This window comes from Ammospiza caudacuta, chromosome 11 (assembly GCF_027887145.1).
Source record: "Ammospiza caudacuta isolate bAmmCau1 chromosome 11, bAmmCau1.pri, whole genome shotgun sequence".
NCBI lineage: Eukaryota > Metazoa > Chordata > Aves > Passeriformes > Passerellidae > Ammospiza > Ammospiza caudacuta.
The window spans coordinates 8620084-8647268 of NC_080603.1; the positions used below are offsets into that span (position 1 = coordinate 8620084).

At 39.0% G+C, this 27185-nt stretch overlaps 1 protein-coding gene across 1 annotated transcript in view; it reads right to left on the reverse strand.

Moving 5' to 3' along the window:
- STAG1 (STAG1 cohesin complex component) overlaps positions 1-27185 on the reverse strand; it is a 149665-nt gene that overhangs the window by 75144 nt on the left and 47336 nt on the right. Inside the window, exons 4-5 of the mRNA XM_058811946.1 lie at positions 22266-22430; positions 10820-10916 (exon numbers count right to left, since the gene is read on the reverse strand). Coding sequence (XP_058667929.1) covers positions 10820-10916; positions 22266-22430 — 262 coding nt within the window. The remainder of the gene's footprint in view (positions 1-10819; positions 10917-22265; positions 22431-27185) is intronic.

A 27185-nucleotide genomic window follows, 5' to 3' on the forward strand; every position in this document is an offset into this window, starting at 1 on the left:
CATAAAAGTCTGGATATGCTTCTAAAAATACAATGCAAGAGAGAACTGTCACCTCAGAATTGAGAGAAGATAAACTGCTGGAACACACACAGATCACAGCAAGTGTTGACAGGACAAATATAAATGGGAATGTAGAAATAAGAGCAGAAAACTAGGAAAGCTCAACATACAATATATTTCTCAACAATCTGTGTCTAAGATTCACTAAGGAGTATATGAGAGCAGAATATAAAAAAGATTCACCTATATAAACTTATTAATACTAGAAACCCCAAACTTTGCATAAGTAATAAAGCAGCAGGCCCTGAAAAGAGTGCTGAAAGACAAATAGTAATAAATGGCAGATGAAATACAAGAGAGAATGAAGAGTCTGAGTATATTAATTAACATAAAGATAGTGGACTCAAGGGGGGAAATTAATCAAGTGCTGCTAAGGAAAAAGGAAAGAAGAAAAACACACAGGAGCACTGCAAGTAAAGCATGTTTAATCAGAAAAATGCCTTAAATTCTTAGTTATAACTCCTCTTCCATTGCTTTGGATCCTCTACCTTACACATTTAACAACCAGAAATAGTTGAAATACTGTATTTCTTGCAAATTAAAACGGCTGTGTAAACACACCGTGTAATTCCTGGTAGATACACAAATGTAAGACACAGAATGAAGGAGCCAGCTGACTCGCAGAAGGTTTGGGTTGAAGGGCTCTTAAAGCTCATCTTGTCCCAAGTCCCTGCCACGGACAGGAACACCTTCCACCAGATCAGGTTAACCAACCCTGTAACTCCTCTGGTTGTGTCTTACAGCTTTGTGGAAAAAAATCTTTAAAGTGGGAAAATACACAAATACAGCAAAAACCGAAATAAAGAAAATACAAAATATTGCTTTACAATATTTTTTAAAACAAAATATTGCAACAGAACCTTCATCAAGTGTTTTATCTTGTAAGGGCCATGTAATTTTTGCAGTATTTTGTAACAAAGAATATTTTTACCCCCACAGCTTTCAACAAATTTTCCTTTTAGGACTTTTCAGTCTCCCTCTCCCCCACTGTAAGTTTAAGATGTCTGGAAGCCTTAGTATCTAGCTGCCTTCCTGTAACACACTCACATTTTTTAGTTTAACCAGAAGGCTGAGTTTACTATACAGTACCTGTTTTTTTGGGCATGATTACATTCTCATTCCTGTCAACACAGACTCTTAGCTATCAATTGCTTTCTGGTCCTTCCCCCATGAATTGTCCTTGAAGCTCACAACATAAACACCAAGGGGTGTTACACTGTGGATCACCTGCTTGATGAGAATATTCAAAAATGGAGTTAGATTGTTATTCTGGCCCTGTTCAGTGGTGTATTCTGGCTCCATCATTCTGCAGTAGCTTAAAGCACTGTGCTCATAGGGTGAAAGAAGAAAACTGCTATTTTAGCTCTTGAAGCAAAGCAAAACCACTGGGATGTATGCCTGCCTGCCTCTCTTTTCTCCTGCTTCCTAAGCTCCTCTGTGGACGTGTCCTAAAAAGAACATATTCCTTTCCTGCAATTTTCAGAATCCCTAATTTCTTCCTTTCCCCTTATACTTGGCTGCATTTAAAGGCACAAGTTTACCTTTCCATCTTTCATTCCACAGTTACAGATGTTTCAGTTTCCTCTTCTCCTCCTTGCACTTTCCCTACAAATGAGACTTCATACATGTAATTAATTTTTATAGGTCTCTAGGGAGACCTTGTAGCACCTTCCAGTGCATAAAAGGGCTCTAAGAGAGCTGGAGAGGGACTTTGGACAAAAGCCTGGAGTGACAGGACAATGAGGGATGGCATCCCACTGTCAGAGGGCAGGGTTTGATGGGATATTAGGAAGGAATTCCTCCTTGTGAGGGAGATGAGGCACTGGCATAGAGCAGCTGTGGCTGCTCCACCCCTGGAAGTGCCCAAGTCCAGGCTGGATGGGGCTTGGAGCAACCTGGGATAGGAGAAAGTGTCCCTGCCCATGGCAGGGGGTGGAACAATAGGAGCTTTAAGGTCCCTTCTAACCCAAACCATTCTGGGATTCTGTGACATTTATATCTGGTTGCTGATATTACAGGTTGACAAGAGTAATAAAGAAATGCAGGGAGGACTGCCCACTTTCACAATTCCTGCCACCATAAACTGTTTGCATGAGATCAAAGTCTCCAACTCCCTAAGGGTTAAATGCACTTTTCATCAAAGTGTGATGTCTCTCCCTGTTTCCACTCAGAAGGAACTGCAAGCTTTGCTCAGCACAGGCAGAAGAGAGCCCTTCCCAGGCTGAGGACTGCTCCCCTTCCCCAAAAACAGCCTGCTCTTCCCAAGGAAGTAGCCAGCTCTGAGCTCTATAAAGTGATTTTTACACACAGCACATAGTTGAAGAACAATCCTGCTGTTACAGGCTACCATGGAAACCAGAGGGGAAAAAAGAGCTGAATATTAAAATTTGAGAGTGAGAATATCCATCACTGCTATTACACAAAATGGTTTGCAAATGCTTCTATTAATGGGTCTGGGCTGGAACCTTTTCTGTTTGTCACTTTCTCCTCTAAGTGCTACAAGTGGAGCTGAATAGAGGACAGAGAAAATATTCAAAAATCTTTACAGCTCAATTGTATTCACACACCACAAAAAGGAGAAAAAAAAGAAGTATCTGTTTGACAGAAGAGTAAGCAACTCCAAACACAAACATTAACAATTAAACTCTAATCCATGGGTTTAGGTAGAAGGTGACAACAAATATACTAAAGAATGAAACATCAGAATAAGCTGTTGATTTATTCTTAATAAAAATTCTTCCTATTTTTTGAGAATAAGCATATGACACCAGTAAGGCAAATTTCTGCATCTCTATATCAACAACAAACCTCCACTATTTGGTCCCAGCCCCACAAGCCTGGCATCTTCAGGGGAAAAAGGGGGGGAAAAAGTGAAAAAGAGAAAAAATTACAGGGGAAAAAGGGGGGGAAAAAGTGAAAAAGAGAAAAAATTACATTAATTAACAAATTTTGAGAACAAAGATTAACTCAGCCTGGCTTTCTGCACCATTATCGCTAAGATTAAATCCTTTGTAAATCAGATAAAAAATTTATGGCAGTTCAATCTCGTTCCTTTGTTTATCAGGACTTAAGATTCAATCTGGTATTGAAATACCCACAAGTGGTGCAGTGGTGGAATGTGAGCAGGACTGGATGTGCTTCAGAGTCCACTTCTTCCAATTTAGGATGTCTCTTCTTTGAAACCCAACCTTTTTGTTTGTTTTTTCCTTATATCCAGCTACTCCTGAATGCCTGCAGATTAACAGAATATTTGCTTTGGTCTAACCACTTTCTTTGTGCCAGAGAATATCACTTTTCCATTAGGATACAGAGTCTTTCTTATCATCCCCATCTTCTTCTCTTCAGAAATAATTACTGCAGTGTATCAGTCCCACACTTAATCAAATAAGTCTATGGCTTCATTAATGCAGAGAGAGAACTGTAATTACAGTGTTTGCTGAGAGAAATATCTTTTTTGCAATTTAATTCCTACCCTTGGTCTGAAAAAACTCTGACTAAATCTTCGGCAGAATTTGCATGTTTGGAAAGGCCAGAGACATGAGTACTTTCCCAATTTGTAATCCAGTCAGAAAGGATCTAAGATCCAGTTGTACTTGGTTGCTTTTTATACTTAGTTCTTGTCTTCTCAGGAAGCACCTGTCATCTACAGTAAATCCAGCAATGTATCTCACACACAGCTAGCAAACTCATACACTGACATAATTTGTTCACTACTCTGAGAATAATACTGCAAAAATAAATCAGACTAAGGCTTTTACTCCTCTGCTTAGTACAGAGAGTGTTCCTCCTGCAATAAATTTGTATAATACAGAAAAAAACATAAATAAAAAGGAAATGACACAGATCTGGCTAGTAAGGCAGCAACTACCCAGAGTTATTAACACCAAGAGATATTTACTGCTCTTCTCTTGAAAAGCTGCAGCATTAAAAGCATGGCCTAACTGAGAGACTTCCTCAAGTTTCACCTCTGTAGTCATGTGAGCAGCCCTATTTTCCAGATCAATATGGTTGTAATTAAATTAATATCGTGGAAAACAAGCAATAGTATTTGAACTCCTTGCATAATTTTTCTCCAATGAGCAGTGCCAAAAATAATTTTACAAGCTCTGAGTTTACTTAGTAGTGCACAGGGGCAGAACACAGACTTTGTTCCAAGCTTACAAGGAGTGCTTTCATTTTCAGCAGAGATTTGAACTTATTATACAGAACTAGCAATGCAGTATTCATTTCATAGCTAATTTGTCTTTCCTTATATTATAGATTTGCTCTAAAATATTCTAGTACCATGAGTTCTGTCAATTAATTCAATAAATTTATTTTAAAATATTTAAAATTTATATTGATTCATACCCATAGATTAGTTAATAGCTGATTTTAAGCCAGCTCCTTTTTGGTCTGCTGTTGTACATGCAATGTGAATAGTTTGATATATTCAGGTAGCAAATAATAAAGAAAAACATGTTTGGTTTAAATTGCTGTTGCTCCTGCTACCAATTCGTAGAGGGAAACCTTGGACTGCAGTCAGAACACAGCACAGCAGGTATTTCATTCAGATTTTCAAACAACAAACCAGTGTGCCCTTCCTTCATGTCTCCTGCACAAAAAGTAAACTTCTCTGGCTTTTTCCCACTTGTTTTTGAAAGTAGCGGGATACATCTTTTGGGAAAAAGGTGCCATTAGTTCACAGGTGGCTATAAAATGTATTGCACTACTTCAACACTTTTTTTTACACTTGCACATGTTTTTTTTTTTTTAAATTTTTCAACCTTTCTCATCCCCAGAAGACAGGAACAAGCAGAGTTTAAAAAAATGTAAAAAGAAATTACAATTACTTTCCTTATAGCTAAAGAATCTTTGAATAGCTAAAGAAGAAGAAAAAGAAATAGTAAGGAAGTAAGTACAGGAGATGACAAGTACAAATACATTCAGCAGCAAACAAAGAAATAGTAAAAACCTTTTTGATTTAAAACTATACACACAACAAAACCAAAGCTTTAATTTCCAGAATGTCAACAGATATTAACTATTTGTACTTCTTCACAAAAAATTTATTTTGACACAACCATATTAATTGTCAAGTGTCTGATATGAAGTTTTTAACCCTACCTAGAGCCCTTTAAAGAACTGATGAAACATTTAATGTATGCCTAGCAATCTGATTTACCTTCCACTCAAGCCACTTGCATCCTACTTTTAGTTTGAATTTTGTAAGCTTTCACTTCAAGATAAACACACTGTAAAAATTACCTCAAGGCTCAGAACCAAGAAGTACAAAGTTCAGCTCCTGTTTATCTACACCACACATGAAATTAAGATCAGGCCATTTCCATCCTACAGTCTTATCTTCCCATTTTTAATGTGGTTAACAGCATGCTTTTAACTGCTTTATAGTTATTGGGGTACATTTATTTCTTTATACTATGCATACAAAATATTTTAGGAATCCTTGCCATTGCTAGGACTTAAATCCTACACAAATAAGTAACAATTTTTCAAAATGTATATTAGTTCTTACTTTGTAACATTCTCCCCTATATTCACACACTGAAAGGGATTTCATTGAAGAAACTGTGAGAAAACAGACTTTATACACTTAATAAAAACACAAGCTCCAAAGCAATGAATTTCAGTATTTTCTAATTTGGTCACAATACAAAATATTTAAGATACCAACTTCTTAATAGTAACTGAATGACTCAAGAGGTAAAGCTTTTTAGCACATGCCAAGGTCAGCCAGATTTCTCACTCTGGGCAGTTCCTTGCAAAAGGCCCATATGCAGAAAATTAAGATTTACCAAAGTCTTCTTTGTAGTCCATAACATCCACCTGTACAGAACAACTATTCCATTGATCAAAAAAAAAAACCAAGGACAGCTCATTTTTTTAGACCATTTCTCTAATTACCATGTTAGATCCCCTTATTAAAATATTATTAATCAGAGTAAATAACACTATTTCCTGGCTAATTTGCTTCTGGAATTCTTTCAAACAGCAAAGTAAGAGCTTGCTTGTTCACTGCTTTTGCCAGACCATACAATGGCTACTCTATGCTGCTTTTTCCTGATTTTAGCCTTCAATTTCCTTTGGCAAAGCAGAAATCTATTAGTTTGCCCTTAATTAAGCTCATAGAACATTAATAAAAACCAAAATGAGCAAGGTAACTCGGAACTCCTACACTTAGCGGCAGGGTTTGTGCCATTCAATCAGAATTTGACAGAGGATCTAGAACAGGTGAGAAACAAGCAGGCACTCAAGGATGAAGCAGGAAGATAATGTGGAACCCCAAGTGTTTAATTCACAGGAAAAGTTCCACAAAGGAGTCTGGCTTTAAGTCCTGGGGAAAGGGTCAGACAGATCTCTGCTTACTCACAGCTGAGAAAAACCCAGCCTGGAGCAGCACCAGCAATCCAGGCCGACAGGTGACAGTTGGAGTATTTGCTCATCAATGACCACATCTGAAAACCTGCTTAAAAATGTACAGGTTTCTGGCTTACCCAGCATAAAACAGATGAGAGAAAAGGCTAATGATGGAGATGGATGAGATGGATGGGAGAGAAGGAATGGGAATAATTTCACTGTGCACTTGAAAGCAGTCAAGTAGTTTCCTCTTGAATTACGTGAGACCCTTTTCCCCTGCAAAAGAAAGCTTCTTTTCTCCCATGGACTCAGTGGCTGGTTTTCCTTCACAGCTCAAGAGGCTGTTTCAACCACTAATTGCTTCTGGTTAGGAAAAAAAATATTTATTCCACAAGCATGGCTCTCTGCCTTTAAAATGTGGAAAGGTCAGAGTGCTCGAGGAGCTTTCTGTTTGTTTTCTATCAATAACAGAAGGCACAAGCTGACAGCCATGCAGATACCCAAGTCAGCTCTAAATCCAGGGAGCTCCAGAAATGGAAACAGCCTGGTTGTCATAGCAGCAGAGCAGGATACCTGAGCTAATTACTCAGTCTGAGAGGCAGAGATAATTAGCCCTGATGCAGCATCACACTGACACAGTTATAATCCTTCTGGGACCTCTCGTACATATTGCTGATTAGACATTTCAGTTTGCCTGCAACCAGCTCAGAGCTCAGCACTCAATGCTTTGCTTTATATAAACATTCAGAGGAAAAAGAGAAAAAAGGGGGAAACCAAAAATTTGTTCCTACAAGGAAAGCAATGGAAAAGAGCTAACAAAAATCCCCAGAAAACTCTGAATACTCAACTGTAACACTTCTGCAAGGGAGGAGGGTGCCTGAATCCACAATGCTGCACACCAAAGTATAACAATGGAGATGGAAATTTCAGTAGTGTGGATACACCTCCACCCCCAGTCCAGTGGCACTTAATTGAAAAAAGTGCTTTATCATTACAAGTTAATTTCATAAAGCTCCCTGTTACCTAATAATGAAAACTCTGAAATTTCACTCCTGCCTTAGAAATAAGTAAATACACCACCACCTGCTTTGCAGATTGTAAATCCCATGGAAAATAAACACCAACTACCAACAGACATACCTGTTTTATTTTCAAGGACTGCAAACAGCATTTTTGCTGTTTTTCCACAAAGAAGTAGTATTTTAACACTTACCTTTTCACCTTTCAAGGTAATATCTTATACAAGACCCTTCCTCTAGAAGAAGCAACACATTTTAAAAGGGTCAGAAACAAAAAGTGAATGAGTGAATGTATAAGTCGTTGTTAACCATTTTTCTTCAACAGAAATTTAACATAATATGATGGAAAAGACTACACAGATAAGCTGTGAAAGACAGGGACTCTTTTGTATTCTCAAAGGGAAAAAGCAAGCAAGATAAAGAAAAGTTCTTTACATAATCATTTAACTTTTTTGTAATCAAAATTAGCAAAGGCAACATATGTACAGATTGAGCAGGCAAACGAGAGGAAGGATGACATGACAAGTAACCATGCAAATCTGCTTATTGAACTGAGATGTTTTGACAGTTCAATAGAAGAAACTTCTCATTTACACCAAATACCACTCTAAAAACACAAAGATTACTGGAGTCACACTAAAATCTAATCTCCTGCGTTTTTAATGGACATACATTAAATAGACAATCAGAAGAGTTGACAAAGCACAGATATGCTTGAATATTTATTGAATGCATATTTATTGAATTTTAAATTGCACAGATCTTTTACATTCACCTGTAGAAGCCACTAATTTAACCATTGTTAGTACTAACAATTTACATAATACACCTGCTTCCTCATATTTACAAGAGATCACTTCTCATTTCAGCAACAGCTCCAAGCAAAGCTGGAAGACGCCAAAGGGTTCATTCAAGCATCTGTGCTGCCCAAGAGAATGGGACAAATACATAAAAATCAATGTTTCTCTAAATAGAGGGGTATTTTTTCGGGGTCAATGGTGTTGCTAAATGAAACAGTTCGGTGCTTCAATTTCTAATTAAAGCCAGTAAATGGACACACACACTTCCACCTGCTCAAAACTTCTGAAAGACACATCAAGCTAAATGTAATTTACATATATTTAGATATCAATTGATTCTAAGCACTATTGAATGGTAGATTTATAAACCTAGGATCACTATTTCCTGAGAAACTTCATCCCAAGTTAGCTGTCCTCCTCCCTTCAGTTAATGATCACAAATTTTGGTATATTATCAGTCTTCATTTAGATCCGACTTTGGGAAAGGAGGCTGGAGAATCCAAGACAATGTTAGTGGAGCAAACTGAAAAGAAGAAAATTAAGGAAGATAAAGCAATCATTGAGATTCACAAGGGGTGGTTATTTATGAGGAATAGAAATAAGGAAGAATGTCAACTAAGTCTCTAAAGGGAAATAAGGATGTCATAACATATGATCATCCCATGAAAAAGAATCTTTGTCTCCCTCACAAAACACAGAACAACCCCCCTATTTCTCATTTCCATTAAGGACAGCTTAGTATGCACTTTACCTTAAGTGGACTACCAATAAAATCCACTCTCTTCTGATAAGCTCTTATTTATTCTAGAAAACAAGTATATTACTGGAAACTGGAAAGAACTGCACTGTTTGCCAGGATATTAACCCTGTTCTACAGCTGTTACTGTAGCCACTGCAAAGATTCCAGCACAGAGATAAATCTCCCACACACACTATAGACTTGGGAGATAAGAAATTTTTGCTTCCTTCCTCCTACCATTGCTGTTTGGGAGCAGAAGGCACTGAAAGAAGCTCAGCAGAGATAGCCCTGGGATACAGAGCAGAGCAGTGAAAATGAAAAGTCACCATTCAAAGAAAAGCCAAGTAAGTCAATGACATCAGGCACTCGCAGTGCTGCTGCCTCCCAGCCAGTCACAGAGAGCTTTTCTGGGAAGCACTTGCTCCAGCAGCATATGGCTGACAGTGGGCATTCAGCCTGCATCACTCACCAACAAGGGCTTTAAAAAATACGAGTCTGATCAGAGTGCTGCTTTCTCTAATGAGGAGCAAGAAAGGGAGAATAAATTAGAGAGCAGCAGAGGAATGAAGATATTTCTGACATGCCTTTACCAAAAGCTTGCATCAACAATATAAACACATGGCCAAAGATGCCTTTGGTTTAATGCTGCCCAAATTCTTGTGGGGTTCCTTTTTTTTTTTTTTCTCATATATACATTTCAGGAGAGAGTTAAAAAAAAAAAGGAAAAAGCACAGAGAATACTACTACTTTCACATAAGCTGCCAAACACAGCCGAAAAATGTTTCATGGTCTCTGTGTGAACAGTGCAGACATTGACACTGGCTGGTAACCTAAGCTCCCACCTTCAGCCCTTTTAGAATGCTCCCAGAGCTTCAGTCTTTCCTGTCATCCACAAAACAACTTTATTTCCTTCAGCTTTGAAAAAAGGTTGTTGAAGCTGCTGATGGTTCCTATTTCTTTTCTCTGATGCTTTTAACTGCTCAAGACTTCACCTTATACCAAAGAAGGAAGAAAAAGGACTTCTATCCAGACTATTTGATGCTTAAAGGTGTGTTCCCACATCAGATACAAAAAGAAGAAAAAGAATTTCTGAACTGTGGGTTATTTTCAACTCTATTCCAAGTAAATTCTAGGAAGCATCAGAAAACAGTAAATAATTTGGTTTTGGGCACTACAGAGGGACTAGAGCTCTCTCTTCTTCAAGGCTGAGTTAACAGAAAAAAGGCAACACATGAAAAATTCATTAGAAGGCACAGTGTGGCAACAGAATGCTGGAGTGGCTGACTGCTGCATGCCTGGTAATGGAGACTGCTTAAGTAGGGTATAAAAGGCAGGGCACTCGCTGCTGACGTGATAAAGGATCAGAGAGGAACAAATAACACTGATGCTTCATCCACAGGAAATCTTTCTTGCTATGAACTGAAGCCTGATTCCTTCCTCTTCAGTTAAAAAAAAAATCATTTTCCTAAAAAGAAAGAAAAAATATCAAAGTTAAGGTATAGTCATTTACTATTTTTTTCAATTTAAAAATTGGGAAGAAACAGAATGGGAAAATAAAGCTATGCCTACCTGGAGTACCAGATCTTTTGTCTCTTGCAGATGATGAGTAGAATGTCTCTGTGAGGATTTGTACACTTTAGCATCATGACAGCAAAGTGAGAAAGGGCAGCCCTTGACAAACAAGCTTTAAATCAAGTAATTCTGGAAAGCAGACAATATTTCTATACAAACCATGCACACAAGGAGCACCAATCCAAGAGTATTCCCCATCTTTAGAGCATTTGCATTAACACATGTTTGTAGGTCAGATTTATTCTATACAACTTGTTTCCCATGTTCTGTACCTCGACATCCTGAACACTGGATAAAGAAGTTGATTAAATCCAGAAGTGCTATGTCCCTGTCTTGTTTATATGATTCAATCCAGTCGTCCACCACAGACTGTCAAGAAAAAAAGAATACTTATCAGAGACTCTTAAAAAGTGTTTTATTAAAGGCAAATGACTTATTCTTTTCAGAATATAATTTTATAACTGAGCATTTATTTTGCATAATTATACATGTGTACAAATAGAAATATCTATGCACTTTCAAGGTGGAGACAGAACAAATATTGTTAGACAGCAGAATTATATGCATCATTTTCTGGTATTATATTGTATAAACACAAGTTGAAATTGAAATTACTGTAATTTCCCAAAACTACTTAGAGAATTTTTTCAGTGTTAAAATTGTGTTGAAAAAAAAGCAAATATTGTTACTCCATTCCAAATGACCAACATATTCCCAGAAAACTGATGAATAGAAATCCTTTGGGATAAATACTGATTTTACATTGCATAGTGAATATCCCAGTCAGTCACTCAGGAACACTGTACATAGTTCAGGAAAACAAAATATTATGAGGAATACACAGTAAATAAAAAAATACACAGAAGTTTGACTTAGGGTGTTTCTAAGCTACCTGGATCACAGGACAGGAAATTCAGTCAGTTTTCAACTGCCCTCAGAACTACAGTTAGCCAGGAGCTATTTTCATCATCTCTGATATTCCAAGCTCCTCAGCTACATCAACACTGTAGGTAAGGAATTGTGTATATTTAATGTAATCAAATATTATGCTTTACTTTTTTTATGACGGAAAAGAAACTTTTCTGTTCCATACATGCAACAGCATTCATTAGGAAAAGCTTGATTATGTTTTCAGAGCACACCTTGCAAATAGATTAGTTTATTCTGGACAGTTCAGGTCTACAATGAATTTCTATAAAATTAAATTTAAAAAGCCACACACACATACAAACACCCCACCGTGCCCACACAACTGGCTTCTATCATGCTGAAAAGGTATCAATAGGAAAGACAAAAAATTCCAAACAATTTGATCTCTTAGAAAAATCTGCCTTTTTCTTAATTAGCTGTAAGGAGGGATCTTGAAAAATCCCTCTGCAGTTTCCAATTTATCCAAGTGCAAACTCCCAAGTCTACCCCTGGCAGGTGTGTGAGGAAAAGGATGCAGCAAAGCACCTGGGTATGTCCCAGAGACACAGGGAACTCTGAACTGAGCCAAAGCACTCCATGCTTAACACACATCACTGCACCCACCCTTGAGCCAGGAGCAGACCAGCAGTACTATCATGTTATCCAACGACCAGCATCAATCTCTAAACACCCAATTGGCCAGGAAACTCAGTTTTCACAGGTTTTGCCTCCCAAAACACACACACACACCCAGTAGGAGAAGCAATCTTAAAAAGGAGTCCACCTGCTACTTAGAAGAAATTAGAAAGCAAGTCTTGGCCTCTAATTAAGCTTCACCCAAGTTGAGGAAGCAGCAGCACAAAACCAGTTATCTAGAATGTTATCTCACTGTTATCTCATCATGAATTCAGCCCTGTTCCTGGAAGTATCAATCATTTCAATCAATCAACAAAAATTCTCCAGGGCACAGAAACCAAATGTAGCCAAATGTAAAAAGTATTTACTACACCAAATATTGAAAGAGCTTAATGACCAGGCTGTTGGTGTGCTACCAATTTACAAGATTTGTTTGAACAGCTCTATTACTGTAGATATCAGAACATGCAATTGCCAGAGCTATTTTTTACACTAAAGAAAATAGCAGCTGTGCAGGGCCAGGAAATAGCAGTTGTACAGGTTCACCTGCCCAACAGGGCTTACACATGCAGGGAAAAGCATAAGAAAAGGGCAAGAATACACTGATATTTCTGAGTTACTGTCCCAGATCCTTAAGACCCCAGCAAATTTCTTCTCTCATGGATATATCTGTCCACACCAGCTTTATAGCTACATTATCTCACAGCAGTGTGTAAGGGCTAGTTATTCACTGCAAAATGAAAGAATAGTTGTGTTTTAAACTTGCCAATTGTTAGATCTATTTGATGTGACCCAATTCTTATGAAACAAGAAAAAACAAATTCCAGCCCCTTGTTTGCATTTTCCATGCTTCCATCTGGTCACCTCTTTCCAGGCAGAATAATCCTACCCTGTGCCATGTGGCTTGCCCAGAAATAATTCTGTATCTCTATTCTTGCCCACTCTTGTCACACATCTCCTGACAGTTTCTGAAGTCTACCATATTCTTCTTTGAGCCTGGGAAATCTCAGCTGTTTTCCCTGAGTGTTAATATCTATTTTCCCAGCATCTGTTCATTATCCACAGCTGAGTTTCACAGAAAACATTCCCTGTGGAAGTAAGGCTGGCCCAAGAAATTCCCTCCCATGTTCAGTCTTACTCCTATTTGTTGCTACAACACACTGCCCCTTCAGCCATGCCACTGCAGCTTCTCATGGGCTGTGCTATAAATACTGCCAATGAACCCATCTGGACTTAAAAAATGGGGAGCTAAGGAAAAAATGTGAAGGAATACCTTTAAATTTTGCTTCTGTTTCTTTTAAAAAATTATTTAAATTATTTTTGCAGCGCTGTCTCAAACTGCAGCATCAGTGCACCTCCTCTCATTTCTATTTTTTATCTGTCATACAAAAAGAATTGTGTGGGACATTGTGTCCTTGGGCACTGGGGACCAACTCTGTCCTACCAGGGTGGCACTTGCACCTCAACCCAAAACCATCATGCAATTCACAGAGAAATAAAGACAAGTGGCTCATCTCCAGACCTGGGAACCTGACTTGAGGCAATGCAGTCTTCAGTGGCAGCAGTAGATAAGAAAAGCAGAAAATCAGAGCAAAGGTTCTCAGAGGGATAGCAGGCAAAGACTGTCCTGACCTCCCAGAGAAGTGAGAAAGCTGGGAGCAAAATCTGAATTTGTGGCTAGGGTTCCTTTGACCTAACTGGCATGCACAAGCTCTCAGTGCCTTGGCACTACCCACTGTGTGTGACACAGCCAGGCACAGTCAGTGTAACTCCCTGCTGTGAACGGGTACCTGTGGAGAGCGGGACAAGGTAATTGAGCTCTAAGTGTTGTGTTTACCCCAAGAGAGCCCCACTGACTGAGGGGCTGCAGGAAACAAGTCACACACAGGCACCTGACCTGCCAGCATCAGCACAGAGCCACACAAACTGCATTCACTAAGCACTAAAAATCAGTGCCCCAAAACAACACCCAGAGCCCCACACACTCAGCCCCTGTGCACACTTGACATGCTGGCTGCCTCACTTTGTTAGAGATTACAGTTTAAGGCAACAGGAGATGATGAAGCCAGACTACATATGCTACAACAGTTGGAACTTAATCAAACTGTTGACTTTTGATGTAACTGAAAAGAGCTATAAAAACTGAAAACACTAGATGAATAAATAAAAATGACACACATCACACCCAAAAGAGAGACCAACTATCAACTGAACCAAGACAAAACAGCAGTAATGCAAACACCAGGAAAAGAGACTCAATACAAGCAAAAAAGGAATCAAACCACAGGCAGCAGTGTAGCAAATGGTGCAACATGCAAGCCTTGCCAGAAATGGAATTATTTTGCATAAATATGCATAGAGAGAAGGACTCCTATTAAAAACAAGAATTTCTAACCAACAGGCCCCAGGTAACAGCAAACCCTCTTTTTATGCATAATCCAAGAGCAAACTCAGGGAAATGGCCCACATTTGATCCCCTTGCTCAGAGACCTCCTGTTCTTGCCCCTCCCTGTCACCTGTCCAAGCACAGACCATTAACACCTTGAAGGCACAAGAGGTGACAGGAGGGAAGGACCAGGTGGCCCTTTCAGAAAGGAGGCAGCTACAAGCAGGTTCCATCCTCCAGAATCCATCTCCACAAGTCTCCCTGCTTACTGCCACAAAACACCTAAGAAATAGGGCAGCAATAGATTGCATGAGCTGCTCCACTGGTACCCATCTGCTTCCAGATGTTTTTACCTACAGATGCAGTGGGGAGCATGGATTTACCATATGGAAATGGGCACTTACATGCTGTGCATGAAATACATGATAAATTCAGCACGGGACCTACAGGACACGTGCTGCAGCCTGCCCAGGGGCAGCACATCCATGCTCTTGGGATTCACCAACTTCAAGGCACACACACAAGGAAAAGGCTCCCTTGGCAATGAGCTCAATTCCACAGACAAACCTCCAAATGACTCCAGTAACACCAACAGCCTTCCTCCACTCCCTGCTGTCAGGACACATCTGGACACATGCACACAGACACACACATGCACCACATCTCTGGGTCAGTCAACAAGTCCATACAGGTACATCACAAAAATAGCTCAACCATTTTTTAAAATGATGAAATTGCTTCTATTCGTATGAGAACTGAGTAAAAAATCAAGGTTTCCTGCAAATGGCAGATGATGTATGGTACAAATACAGAGTCTGTACAAAGATTTTCCAAAGCTTGCAGTGGTTTTCAAAAGAATCTCAGAGAAATGAACTCTTTGATGAGTCTGTTTTAAGAACTACCACAGAGCATAATTTGAAGAATATGCCAGGTAAGCAACCCCACAGAAATAAGAAGCCTAAATGAAGTCAAGCAAATAGCAGAATAAATGAGCCTGAGTAAATAACTTCAAATCAATCAACCTGCAGAAATATTGACCTTCACATCTCAAAGTCTGCTAAAAGATAAACTAAAACATTTTATGGTACTGAGGAGGAACAGCAGCTTGGGGTCGCCAGTAAAAGCAAGTCAGAGGCAATGAATGAAATAATGAAGCTAGTGATTCTATTACCTCCTCTAGGCTCTGCAGCTATGAATCCATTTCATACTCCTCCAGTGTGAGAGAATTTAGGAGCATTAAGTGCTGGAGGAAGCAGAGGGACTGACTGCAGAGGACACCCTGCCAACTCAGGTAAATTAGCACGGTCCCACTAAACATTAATGAAAGCTGATTTCAAAAAAAGCTATTTCACAATTTCAATTAAGTAACAATCTGGCAACAGTGCTACAAACAAAAGGGAAAACAAATGACACCATATTCAAAGTTCATGTTAAAGTGGAAGACCTCAGTCAACTGTAAACCAAGGCAAATTGAGTATAAAGAACTTTAAATAATTTGCCATTGCATACAACTGATCATGGACATGCTTCATTTACAGTGAATATGAAAAAAAATTTACTCTAGAATGGGTGTGCAATGTGTTTACATCAAGGTAGGAAAAAATTCAAAAATCAAAGCTTACAGTAAACTTCAGCAAAAAACCCAAAGTCACTCAAATGAAACTTTAAACTGATTAAAAAAGGAATGCACTGTGACATTAAATATTTCAATAACCTGTATAAAGAGCAACTCAAATAGAAAAGCAGAAAATACACTTTAACAGAGAGTGAGAAGAACTTAGTACACTAAAAATAAGGACCCAGGGGGAAAAAAAAGCAAGTAGTGAGAGACTTAAAACACTCTGCATAAAAATTTTTAAGTGATCTGTTCAGGTTGGGTTTTTTAAATAAAGAATGAAAGCATTTTAAGGATAAATTTTTTGCAAATTGAAGAAATTACACAGATGGCTACTGGGGAGAAGGTAGTTCCTAATGTAGAAAGTACATGCAGTTTAGATTGGGCAGCACGCTCCAGGATGAGTGCCTGGCTGCATTCCAAACTGCAGGCACAAAGTCTAATATGCACCCAGTGAAAACCTAATTCAAGGATAATAAAAACGAACTGCAGCTTGAGGACATGCACTTTAGTCTTTTTCTCTAAGGATCATAATTTTAAATTATGAAAGAGTTCATACTTTGCTAACAACTATCATGCGCTTCCTGATAAGTCAAAATTATTTTCTTTTAAAAACCTCAAAAATCTTACTTTAGATAAGAGTAAGCAAAGATGAGAATTTGTTTTCTGCAGTGTCTACCTATGTAACTTTTTAATTTCTGAACTACAGAGAGGAAAGGAATATACAGTCCTAGAAGTACTTCTTCCCAATAAAACTAAGGGATTTATAGTCTCCATACAGGATTATCTGTTTGGCATTTTGTGTAAATACACATTTCTATGCAGTAAACTGGGCATTAAATATGATTACACAGGGAAATCAGTGTAACATGTTGCATTGAACCATTTGGGAGAAAAAACACTACCAAAAGAAAAGAAAAACTCACTATTCTCTTGGGAGAATCTTAGAATGATAAATGTTAACTGGCATTACACTGAGTACATAAAAGGTACTGGGAAAATTCTGCTTTTAAATGGACTAAAACCACAGAACTCCTGAGGCTGGGCACCCTTGCCCAGCACATCCACACTACTCAGAGCAGCAGCTCCTCACCTGAGCGCCCAGAAAAGGTGGGTGCACCTTACAAAGCTCCCACCAAGAAGATTTTCTAAGGTGGACAGAACTCTTGCAGGTGCTCATCACTCACAGCTGACATGTTACACAGTTTCCAAGGAGCTGTGTCTGTTTAGGCTGAGCCAATCATGGGCATGAATGATGCCACAAAGCATCAAAACTTCTCCTAAACATTGAGCACCAGAATGAAAATATACTTAGAGGAGTGCTAAAACTAAATGGATTTATTCCAGCAAGAGCTCCATCAATTTATTAAAACACCTGATTCTCATTCCTTTGCTAGCATGGTTTGTAAAGGGCTCACAGATCACCCCAGACACTTCAAAAAACATCAACATTCTACACAGCAAAAGAATTCTCTGCCTTCAAGTATAATGAGTACTTTCAGGTACAAATGCTTCCACACACTGCACTACTGACACTTAACAGCAAAATCATCTCACATCTTATTAAACCACAAAGGAAAAGAAGCCTTGTGTGATGACTGCAGAAGATTTAATTTGGTATTAAGGGATACTCTTCTAATTAATTAATGCTTCATTTGGTGGCTAAATTGTTCCCAGTGTAACAACTATAAAAACATGTACCTAATTTTTATTTTTTTCTTTTAATTCAGTACCATACAACCAAAAGCATAGCAAGATTAAAAGCACAGCAAGAAAAAAATCTATTGAGCAAAATGAAGATGCTAGTTTAAATGTTAATAACAGATGCAGTAATTTTGCCCAGTAAACTTTAGAGACTGCACACTCAAACTCCTAAGGAGTTTCTGAGACAATCTGGGCAAACCCTGAGCTATTATCCATCCTTCAACTGGAGAATCCAGCAGTTAAAATACAATAAATTACAATTAAACTAGAACATGCATTTAACACAAAAAGCATGGGTAATATTTAATAGATGTTTGTATATTTTTAATCTTCAAAGACCTTCACTTTCAGAAATAGCTGAGGGAGACACAGAGATGTGATCTGGCAAAAATCACTTCTAGAGGGAGAAAAGAAACTCTGAGAAGGGAGAGCCATTGAGGCCACTGAGAACAGACACCACAGTGGCCCTGAACTGCCACCAGTCAGAGGTAGGGAGAAAACCCAAAATTTGTTTTTGCCACCTCATTCCCTTTCTTAGCTGCCACTGTCAGAGACAGGCTGTTGGATTTTTGGTGTAATCCAGCTACAGCTGCTCTGATGTTCTTAATCTCAAGGATCCATATAAAAACACATGTAATTCCTCCTGCATAAGGTAAATATGGTTCTACAGTCACTCCAGTCAGGAATAAATCTGTCCTACTGCCAGAGATGGACTTCTCAAGGCAGGGTAAGCAGTGCTACAAATCAGCTTTACTTGGGCAGCGAGGGAACCTCAAAGGACACAAATCCATGTGCCAAGATGTGCAGGTGAGAACAGTGAGGAACCCCATGCATCCCTGATTTCTGGAATGACAAGGAAGAACTGGTGGCATCATGAAAAATTCCATTTCAACACACCAGATAATTGGATACTTTTCTTAAAATACTTGCTGGCATATAATGGAGCCATATTTATCCTGAACTATGTCTAATCAACACCAAAATTACCTTTTATTACCTGAGCATAAGCAGAGGCAGCAATTTTTACAAGTTTTTTCCCCTCAAAATCAGCCTGTGCTCTGTAGTGAACTGCTAACAACAATAAAGGGTGACTGGTAATGCATGGAACATTGCAGAATCATCAAGGCACAGATCTGTTCATGTTGTGGTACTGAACTCTTCCTACAATTACTGATGATCCATTCTCTCAGATGTTTTAGGGAAACAAAAGTCCTTTGCAGATGAGAAAGCAGAACACTTCTATGCTTGGTTTGACCACCAGTAGTACAAACTTCATTACAGATATCTGCTCATACCTCATGAGAAATTGGCAGTCTGAGTCCTAAACAAAATCTGATCTCATGACAAGTTCTTTATTTCCCTGTCATCTGAACAGCAGGGTGAGAGATCAATGCAGAGGTGTCTGAAGAGTTTAGCTGCCGGTCAGTCCCAGCCTGGGCAGCTCAGCTGGAAGAGCAGAGGCTCACCCAGGCCTTCATTCCCACCAGTGGCAGCTGAACACATGAGAAATGCTGACAGAGACCCTGCTGCCTATGGAAGTTCAGAGCAGGGAAGTGTAGAGGATAGAGCTGTCACTATAAAATGCTAGAACTAAAAACTGAATCTATGGAAGAGATAAATGACAAAAAACAGAAGAGTATCATGTTTAACTGTGAAAACAAAAGCCACTATATAAGTTCTATGAACAGCCCTAATGGAGTAACACTTGAAAGTGTACCTGCAGAAAGCATGAGCAGGTGGTCATGTCACACTTCATACACAGACAGCTGCTGACAGAACAATTTCTGAAGCACTAACTGTACAAAAGGTTACAGAGCAAATGAAAACCACTGACAACTGTCTGATACCAACTTAATGTGGGCATCAAATAGATTTACAGAGTTCAAGCAAGACACAAGCTACACCCCATGACAGAGGCAAAGATTTTATGCAAAGAGCAATCCTGGAGTTATGTATACTTGAAATAGAAAAATTAAACTGATTTTATTTCCCTGGAAGGAGCAAGCAGCAATAAGCCTGAAGAGAAGTAATAAATGAATCCTGCTGTGAGAACCAAAATAGAGATGCTTAGAAGTGAAAATTGAATTCAGCAACAGACTTTTATGAATTGGCATCACAAAGCCAGAAAAATCTAACAACTAAAAAAAATTCTAAAAGCAAACAGCAGGAGCAGATAGATCAGAAACGAAAGCACATGATTTCCATGCAATCTCAGGATATAATAATTAAATTTTCCTGGGTTTTCATTGCCAGAAGCAAACTTAGGAGCACAAAAAAAAAAGTATGTTCATATTACAGGGAAAGAACTAAATATTGAGAAATCATATGTTTGGTCAAATACAAATATATGGCACTTGTTTGAAAACTATAATATTGACAAGATTGCTAAAATTGAACAAAAAAACCTGCATCAAAACTATGAAAAACAAAAATGCCAAGCATTCCTAATTGTTACATCAAAACCTCTAAGCTATTACAGAAAAATATAAGTATAAAGACACTTATAAGTTTGGTCTATAGAATCTTGGTTTCACATGAGATGATTGTCCAGAAGTGCAAGTTAAAAAGTATTAAATCACATTTTAATTGCATTCTCTTTCCTACTATAGGGTTTCTTTAATTTTTAGTCTATTTTTACCAACAGTAAATTTTTCAAAAGTGCCCAAGCAATGCATTCTCCTGAAATTAGGGCTCAAGTAGTTTATGCCTGTTGGCACCCAAGGCCTTCAAACACTCTTGCCTATTCCTTTACTATTTGCATATAATCTCTCCCCTGCATGGATGGTGCTGTGTTCTTTTTCTCCTACCTGCAGGTTGGGCATGTGTGTGTCTATGCACATCCATACACAAATGCATGCACATGCAATTCATGCAATATCCACATGCATATACAAATTCTCCACTTCCCAAGACAATTTCTTTGTATCTAAACTCCAAAGGTTTCTTAATACAAACATGCAACTTTTTTTTTTGCATTTCATCTGCAAGAGACTTGTGTCAGCATCTCTTTTGAAATAGATAACATGTATCAAAGTCAATTCCACATACACACAGAGTCATCAAATATCAAAGCAATTGCTCATTCCTTTCTGTTTGGCTTCTGCAAATATCAATAACTCTAAGTCAACTATACTACATAAAGTATATTGTATGTTCTGTACCACAGTAAAACCAGAAAATAGACTCCAGATGTTTCCTCAATTCCTGCCAAAAACAAAATTTGAAAAAGTGCTGAAAACCAAACAAAGTTGGAAGCTCTGTTGTAGGAAAAAAGGCATAAGGAATCTATAGCTTTGTTACAAGTAAATTTGTTCTGTCTTCACCTACTAGATAAGAAGGGTCAATCCTGAATAAGTGTCAACACAGAAACTACTACAAAAAAAAAATTCCCATTTCCTTCCTGTGTATTACTTCTTTAAAACTAAACCTCATATTTTCCACAGGTTTGACACAGAAAATTTTCAACAACTTTCACTCATTTGCAATATTTGATTTCTGTGAGACTTAAAAGAGGCCTAGGTTTTAGCTACACTGAAAGTAATATTGAGAATGGGAATTAGGAGCTAATTTTCCTAATTTGTACTTTTCTCTTGTTAGTCAGCATCAAAACAAACTAACTGATACCGCCTAAGTCCTGCGTTGTTGAAATGCAAAGTAAAGGAGGTTTGCTTAAATAATCCATCAGAGCAGAAGTGACTGCTGGCTTTGGACTGCATGGGCTGAAGAGTGTTTTGGGCCCATTGTTTCTCCTTTGCATTTCAAAACCAAGAGCTGCAGCACAGCAGCTCGCAAAAACCACACAACACTCAAAACCAATCCTCTGTGCAAGGTCTTGAGGTGAAACTCACCTGGCCCCACACATCCTGTAAAGGCCTCTGAACCGATCAAAACATAAGAGGGTAAGAAACATTTCTAGAGGTAACTAGGACAAGCTAATTTTACAATAAATAAAAATTTGCCTTCAGGATGTGTCAATGTTTTTCCTCAGACTCAGTGGAAGTCTAGGCAAATAGCTTATCCCTCACCTGCTGTCCTTTTGGGGACAGCAGGAATGCAAGTTCCAGGGTAAAGCACTCCAAACTGCTTATGTGAGCAGGTATTCTTGACAAAAAGAGTAAACAAAAAAATCCTGGATTTATCATTATTTTCATATACTTTTTGCCCATATAAAGCTTGCTACAGGCTATACTTTGAGGAACTGCTTAATATCAACATATATTTTTAACTTAGGAGTAATGAACAAAATAATGGAGGATTTTAAACACATGATCCTGCCAGGTCTCTTGTTCTTCAGCAGGATACATGACAGCCCTAAATCAGAACCCACTCAGTCCTGTACTTTATCCTACACAGTCTGTTGGACCAATGCAGTCACAAGAAAAACCTACTGTTCACAAAAGCATAGCATGGACTGGACTCCAGCCAGGATACACTGAACTGTGAGGAGGGACACAAGAAGATATTTTACCTGCATAGCACTCTTCCCCAGCTTAACCACCTCGAACAAGGTGACAGGGTCCCCCTCTCCATTCTGCTGCGGGTGCCCGTTGGCTCTCCCACGACTCGCGCCCCGAGCTCCGGCGTCGGAACGCCCCTTGTCCGCCGGGGACTTGCGGGGCTTCTTCGTGGCAGACTGGGCAAAGAAAACCAGCAGAGGGAAAGTTTATTATAGCTACATCTGAAATCACCCTGGGTTTCTTTATACACCCAGCTTATCTTTATAATCCATAAATATTACATGGTTACACCCTCACACACATTTACACACTCAAAGATCATGGATGAGCCAGGCTGGAAGGCATCTCCAGAGGTCTCCAGCCTGACCTCCTGCTCAGAGCAGGGTCAGCTAGGAAAATAAACCAGGACTTTATCCAGTCAGGTACATATAATTTTATTTTTCAGTAATTGTTGAGGGACTATTTAACAGCCACTGCCATGCCAAGGTAAGTAGTGGTCACTCCAAGACAGTGGTGAAGTCCCAAAGGTGGAGTACCTGTTGATGTCAGGCCCTGTATGAGTTTTACAGAGACATTGAGAACAACTGGTGATGTTAACTAATGATCTAAGACAGTAAGTTATTAAAAATACATTTGCCACATTAACATTCATTTTCTGTATTTTCATTTTCATACAACTTTTATAAGAAACTGTGTACATAGTCAACTCTTCAACTCAAATCACCAGATTTGTACAGCCAGATTTAGTAGATCACCATAACAGCCTCTTGCTTCAAAATTTTATGAGTTAAAACACTTTCTCTTTGAGACTAAATTACTTAATGTAAATTTTCTCTCTGTTCTTCAAGGTTTGAATCAGATGGTATAGACACCACCTGTCAAGACTCACCTACTGAACAGTTTGCTCTGAATTTAAGTCACTTGTGAAACAGACAGGAAAAAAATTTCTGGGGAAAATAACATCAGATTTCTTACTTCCATATTCTATTCTTTCTCCCTACTGTGAGGCAAACAAAAGCAAAATCTTCTGTTTTCCACAGAACAATGAAGCTATTGTGAGGAATTATGTTAAAGAAAACAACACACAAGCAACTCAAAGACTAAATTTTGGACAATATCCTCATGGCACCATTTACTGAAGTATATTGTCAGCTGAGTTTTTATTAATGTTTTTAGTAAAGAACATAAAGTCAACATTTTCAGTTGCATATTACAGTGCAGACACATTGAGAACTTTACTGCAGAGGAAAGAGATCTAATTTCTGGCAGAGCTGGTAGAAGAAGCTCTGCATGTTCAGTTTTCCCCATGCTTTAAAAGGGATCACTGCTTCAAAAGAGGTAGGGCCAGAGGGCTGAAGCAAAGGGCAAGGTAGAGTGCAACTGCCTCTTGCAAATATTCAATTAAGGACTTGCATAGAAGTACAAGCTGGAAAGCTTAAAATAATGGTACAATCTCTGTGAAGTTTTTCGGATAACATTTGCACTTAGGATCAAGAGTATCTCCCTCAATGAATTTTTAAGTATGTGCAAAGCTGCTTGTAACACTAAGAATATTATCAACATAGGAAATGTGTAAGTTCTACTGAGCTTGAAAGAGACATGTGATCACTACTTATTAAAATGGGAAAGAATTAGAAGTAAATTGACTCTTTTGAGAGATACAATCCATACACTTATTCCATCTGGGAGACAATAAACACTTCACCTAGCTACAAGGACTGCTAAATGAAGGCTTGAATGCAAACTGATGCCCTCCACAGAAACTAATGCAAGGCCCCCTCTAGACAGTTTCTCTCAACATGTAATTGAGAGAGAGGCATTAAATGCTGCAAGAATAAAGAGAAAAGAAGTAAGAGATGGATGTGAAATGCACACATTCAAAGCTACCTTGTAAATGAAAGCAATGAGAAAAGCCACCTGTTTGAGTCCCTGAGCATGAGTACTACAGACACAGGCTCCAAATGTGGAATCCCTAGGCATGTAAATGCCCAGTTCAAATTCCCTTTGTCAGGTATCTTGGGAAAGGGGAGGTGCTTTGACCAGGGTTACCAGTCTGAACTGGAAGGGTGAGATCACCACCGAGCCCTCAGAAGAGGTACAGAAATTACTGACACATGTGCTTCTGACAAATTACTGGGTAAAGCCAGGTTCTTCAGATTGAGTAAATACCTCAATATCCTGGCCCTGAATTAGCACCAGATATATCACTGAGTCTATTTGAAAAAAATTTCTCTCTGGTGTAGATTTTCTCCTGACAATGAGAACATCTCTCAGTGTGGAGAAAAATCTTGCATCTTACAAAAGCCATTGTGTATCCAAGCTGGGGTAGCAAAATTCAGATGCAGGATCTGTATTGAATCCTGTGTCTAAAGACAAAACAAGTAGACAGGATGCTCCACTCAAGACTGAAGAAAACCCAAAATGTGAACTTTGAGCTTAGGCACGGTTTAACATTGTCTTCAGGTGGAAAGGCTTTAGTGAAAGGGCATTCACCCCACAGCATTTCCACACAGCAGGCATCTGGCCCAAGTTCAATCTCACTCCAGAGTGTAAAGATAAAACAAAGTCATATATAGGTCCTCCAGCAACTGCCTTGTGCTCTGAAGTTTTGCAAGCACAAAGCACATGGCAGCCCCTTAGTCATTAACACACAATATTACAATGCAGCTGTCAAACATTATTTGCACATAATGTCTCTGAATTTACAGCAAGAAACTTTGCAGGCCATGTTGACAGGCTTGAGCTTCCTACAGGTTCCTGCCTTTGAGCACAAAGCTCAGTAGGAAATCCTACTTCAAAGAGACCAATCAGCCACTGGAATAATCTCCACAGGGAATTTGGGGGTTCCTCAACATTGGACACTTCAGATTCAGCTGGACAGCTGCTAGGGCATCTTTTCTAGATTGTGTTTTTGCCAGGCAAGGTTGAACCAAATGATCTGTGAGGTTCCTTCCAACCTGGTATTTCTATGATTGTATCCCAGGATGGAGACATCCTCCACCACCACCAGAGCAGTGAAGGAAAAGGCAGGACTGGTACATCTGCAGAAACACAGAGAAGACTCAATCATGATACAGAGCATCTGTGGCATATCTCCAAAGGCAGGATGCTCTTGGAAGTGGAGTTGCAAAAGCCACAAATCTAGAAATTATGTTTGGCTTTGAGGATGCCAGGCACAGGTAACTGTGCATCCCAGAAAAGAGACACATGCACTCACAGGAAAGGGTGATCCTTCTGCAAAAAACAAGGAAACCTTTTCTCCAATGCCATGAAGAGTTTCCACACAGAAACAGCCCTGCTCAAGAACGAGTGTAGCCCCAATAAACCTGTCGGACTATCACTGACAGCTGTAAAATGAGATGTTTCAGAAGATCAGACTGAATTTGCAGCAGGTCTGCTCCCATGGATCCAACAAATACTCACCAAGACACAGGAAAAACAGAACTGCTGAGTCCTAACAGGAGCAAAAACTGTGATTATTGCACACCATTTTACAGCTTTGAACCAGAAAGCTGCCCCCTGAAGTGGGTGAATTAGGACTGCCAAAGGGAGGGATAAAGCAGCATGACACAGTAAGAATGCTTGAGGCTTTTTAATCATACACCACAGAAAGGGCTGCCTGCAGCTGAGAGGCTGCAGTAGTTGCATTTGTGATTTCACTCCAAAACCCAGGACAGCTGGGCTGGTGTGCTGTCAAAATGGACTGAGGTGCCAAATGATAACAGAAATTACTGATGACTTTTCAAATTTGTGACAGCAAAAGTTAAGGGTTATATAAATGGCCATATTGACTGTCACATGCCTCACCTGTTGCTTTAAGGCTCAAATGAATGCAAACAGGAAACAAAATACTCACTTTGACTGCAATTAAACTACAATGCTGGCAGTTCAAGATTTTGTAACAAATTAGCTACACAATACTTTTCCTTTCATGTCTTTAAAATTACTGTGAAGAAAATAGTGACCCACATTTGTAAAATCAAGTAATACAGTGAAAATTGATTCACATGCTACAAAAAAAAAAAGTAAAAGTGGCTTGACATTTTCCATTAACTTTGCCCAAGCTGATGTGATGCACTTCATGAAGAAACAAAGGCAGTGGAAGTCCTAGAGTCAGTAACTCCTCCCAACACACCACCTGAAAACAATCACCTGTATGTGCATTCACACTGTGAGTCATTTAGAGGAATGAATACCCCACTTCCCTGGGAAGGTGGGAGAAAGTTTTTAACCCCCACTTGAGTAAGACTGAAGAACTTGTCTCTCCAAGGCACCAGCCCCTCAAGAAGCCCTGTGTTACAAGCTTGTGTTAAGTGGAAGAATGGTAATGCCTGGGGTCTTCATGAGTTAATCCGGATTAAAAAACCACTATGACACATTTCATACCATCCTCATGGTAATCTCGGGAGAAGGTTCTTGGATTCCCACAGTCCTGTGGACTGTTTTGCTTGTAGAAACAAACAAGGTGCTCCCTGTGAAAAGTTTCATCCTACAAATAAAGACAGGTGCAGGTCCCCTAACACCCAGAGCTGCTTCAGCTGCAGCACTTGCAGTTTAGGACAAAAAAAGCTGAGGCAGTGTTGTCAGTGGTGGTGCAATTTTCCACCCTTATTTAAAAATCTATCAAGAGCTCTCAAAGTCATCTTAAAGAATCAAGAGAGTATGCTGTAAATGCTTGAATAATTTCAATTCTTCTAGCTGATGCATTTATTACCAAAAAAAGAGTATTTCCACAGAAAAATGAAGAATATAATAGATTGCAAAAAATACAAGAACCATCCCATCAAAAGCTTAAAAGGAAAACATCTAATGCTACAGGTAACAGGATAGAAAAGTGTTCACAAAGATGCTATAGATGCACTGCATTTCTACTGAACTACAGACTCCCTTCAGTTGTAAGGGACAGACCTAAATCATCAGGCAGGCAAGCT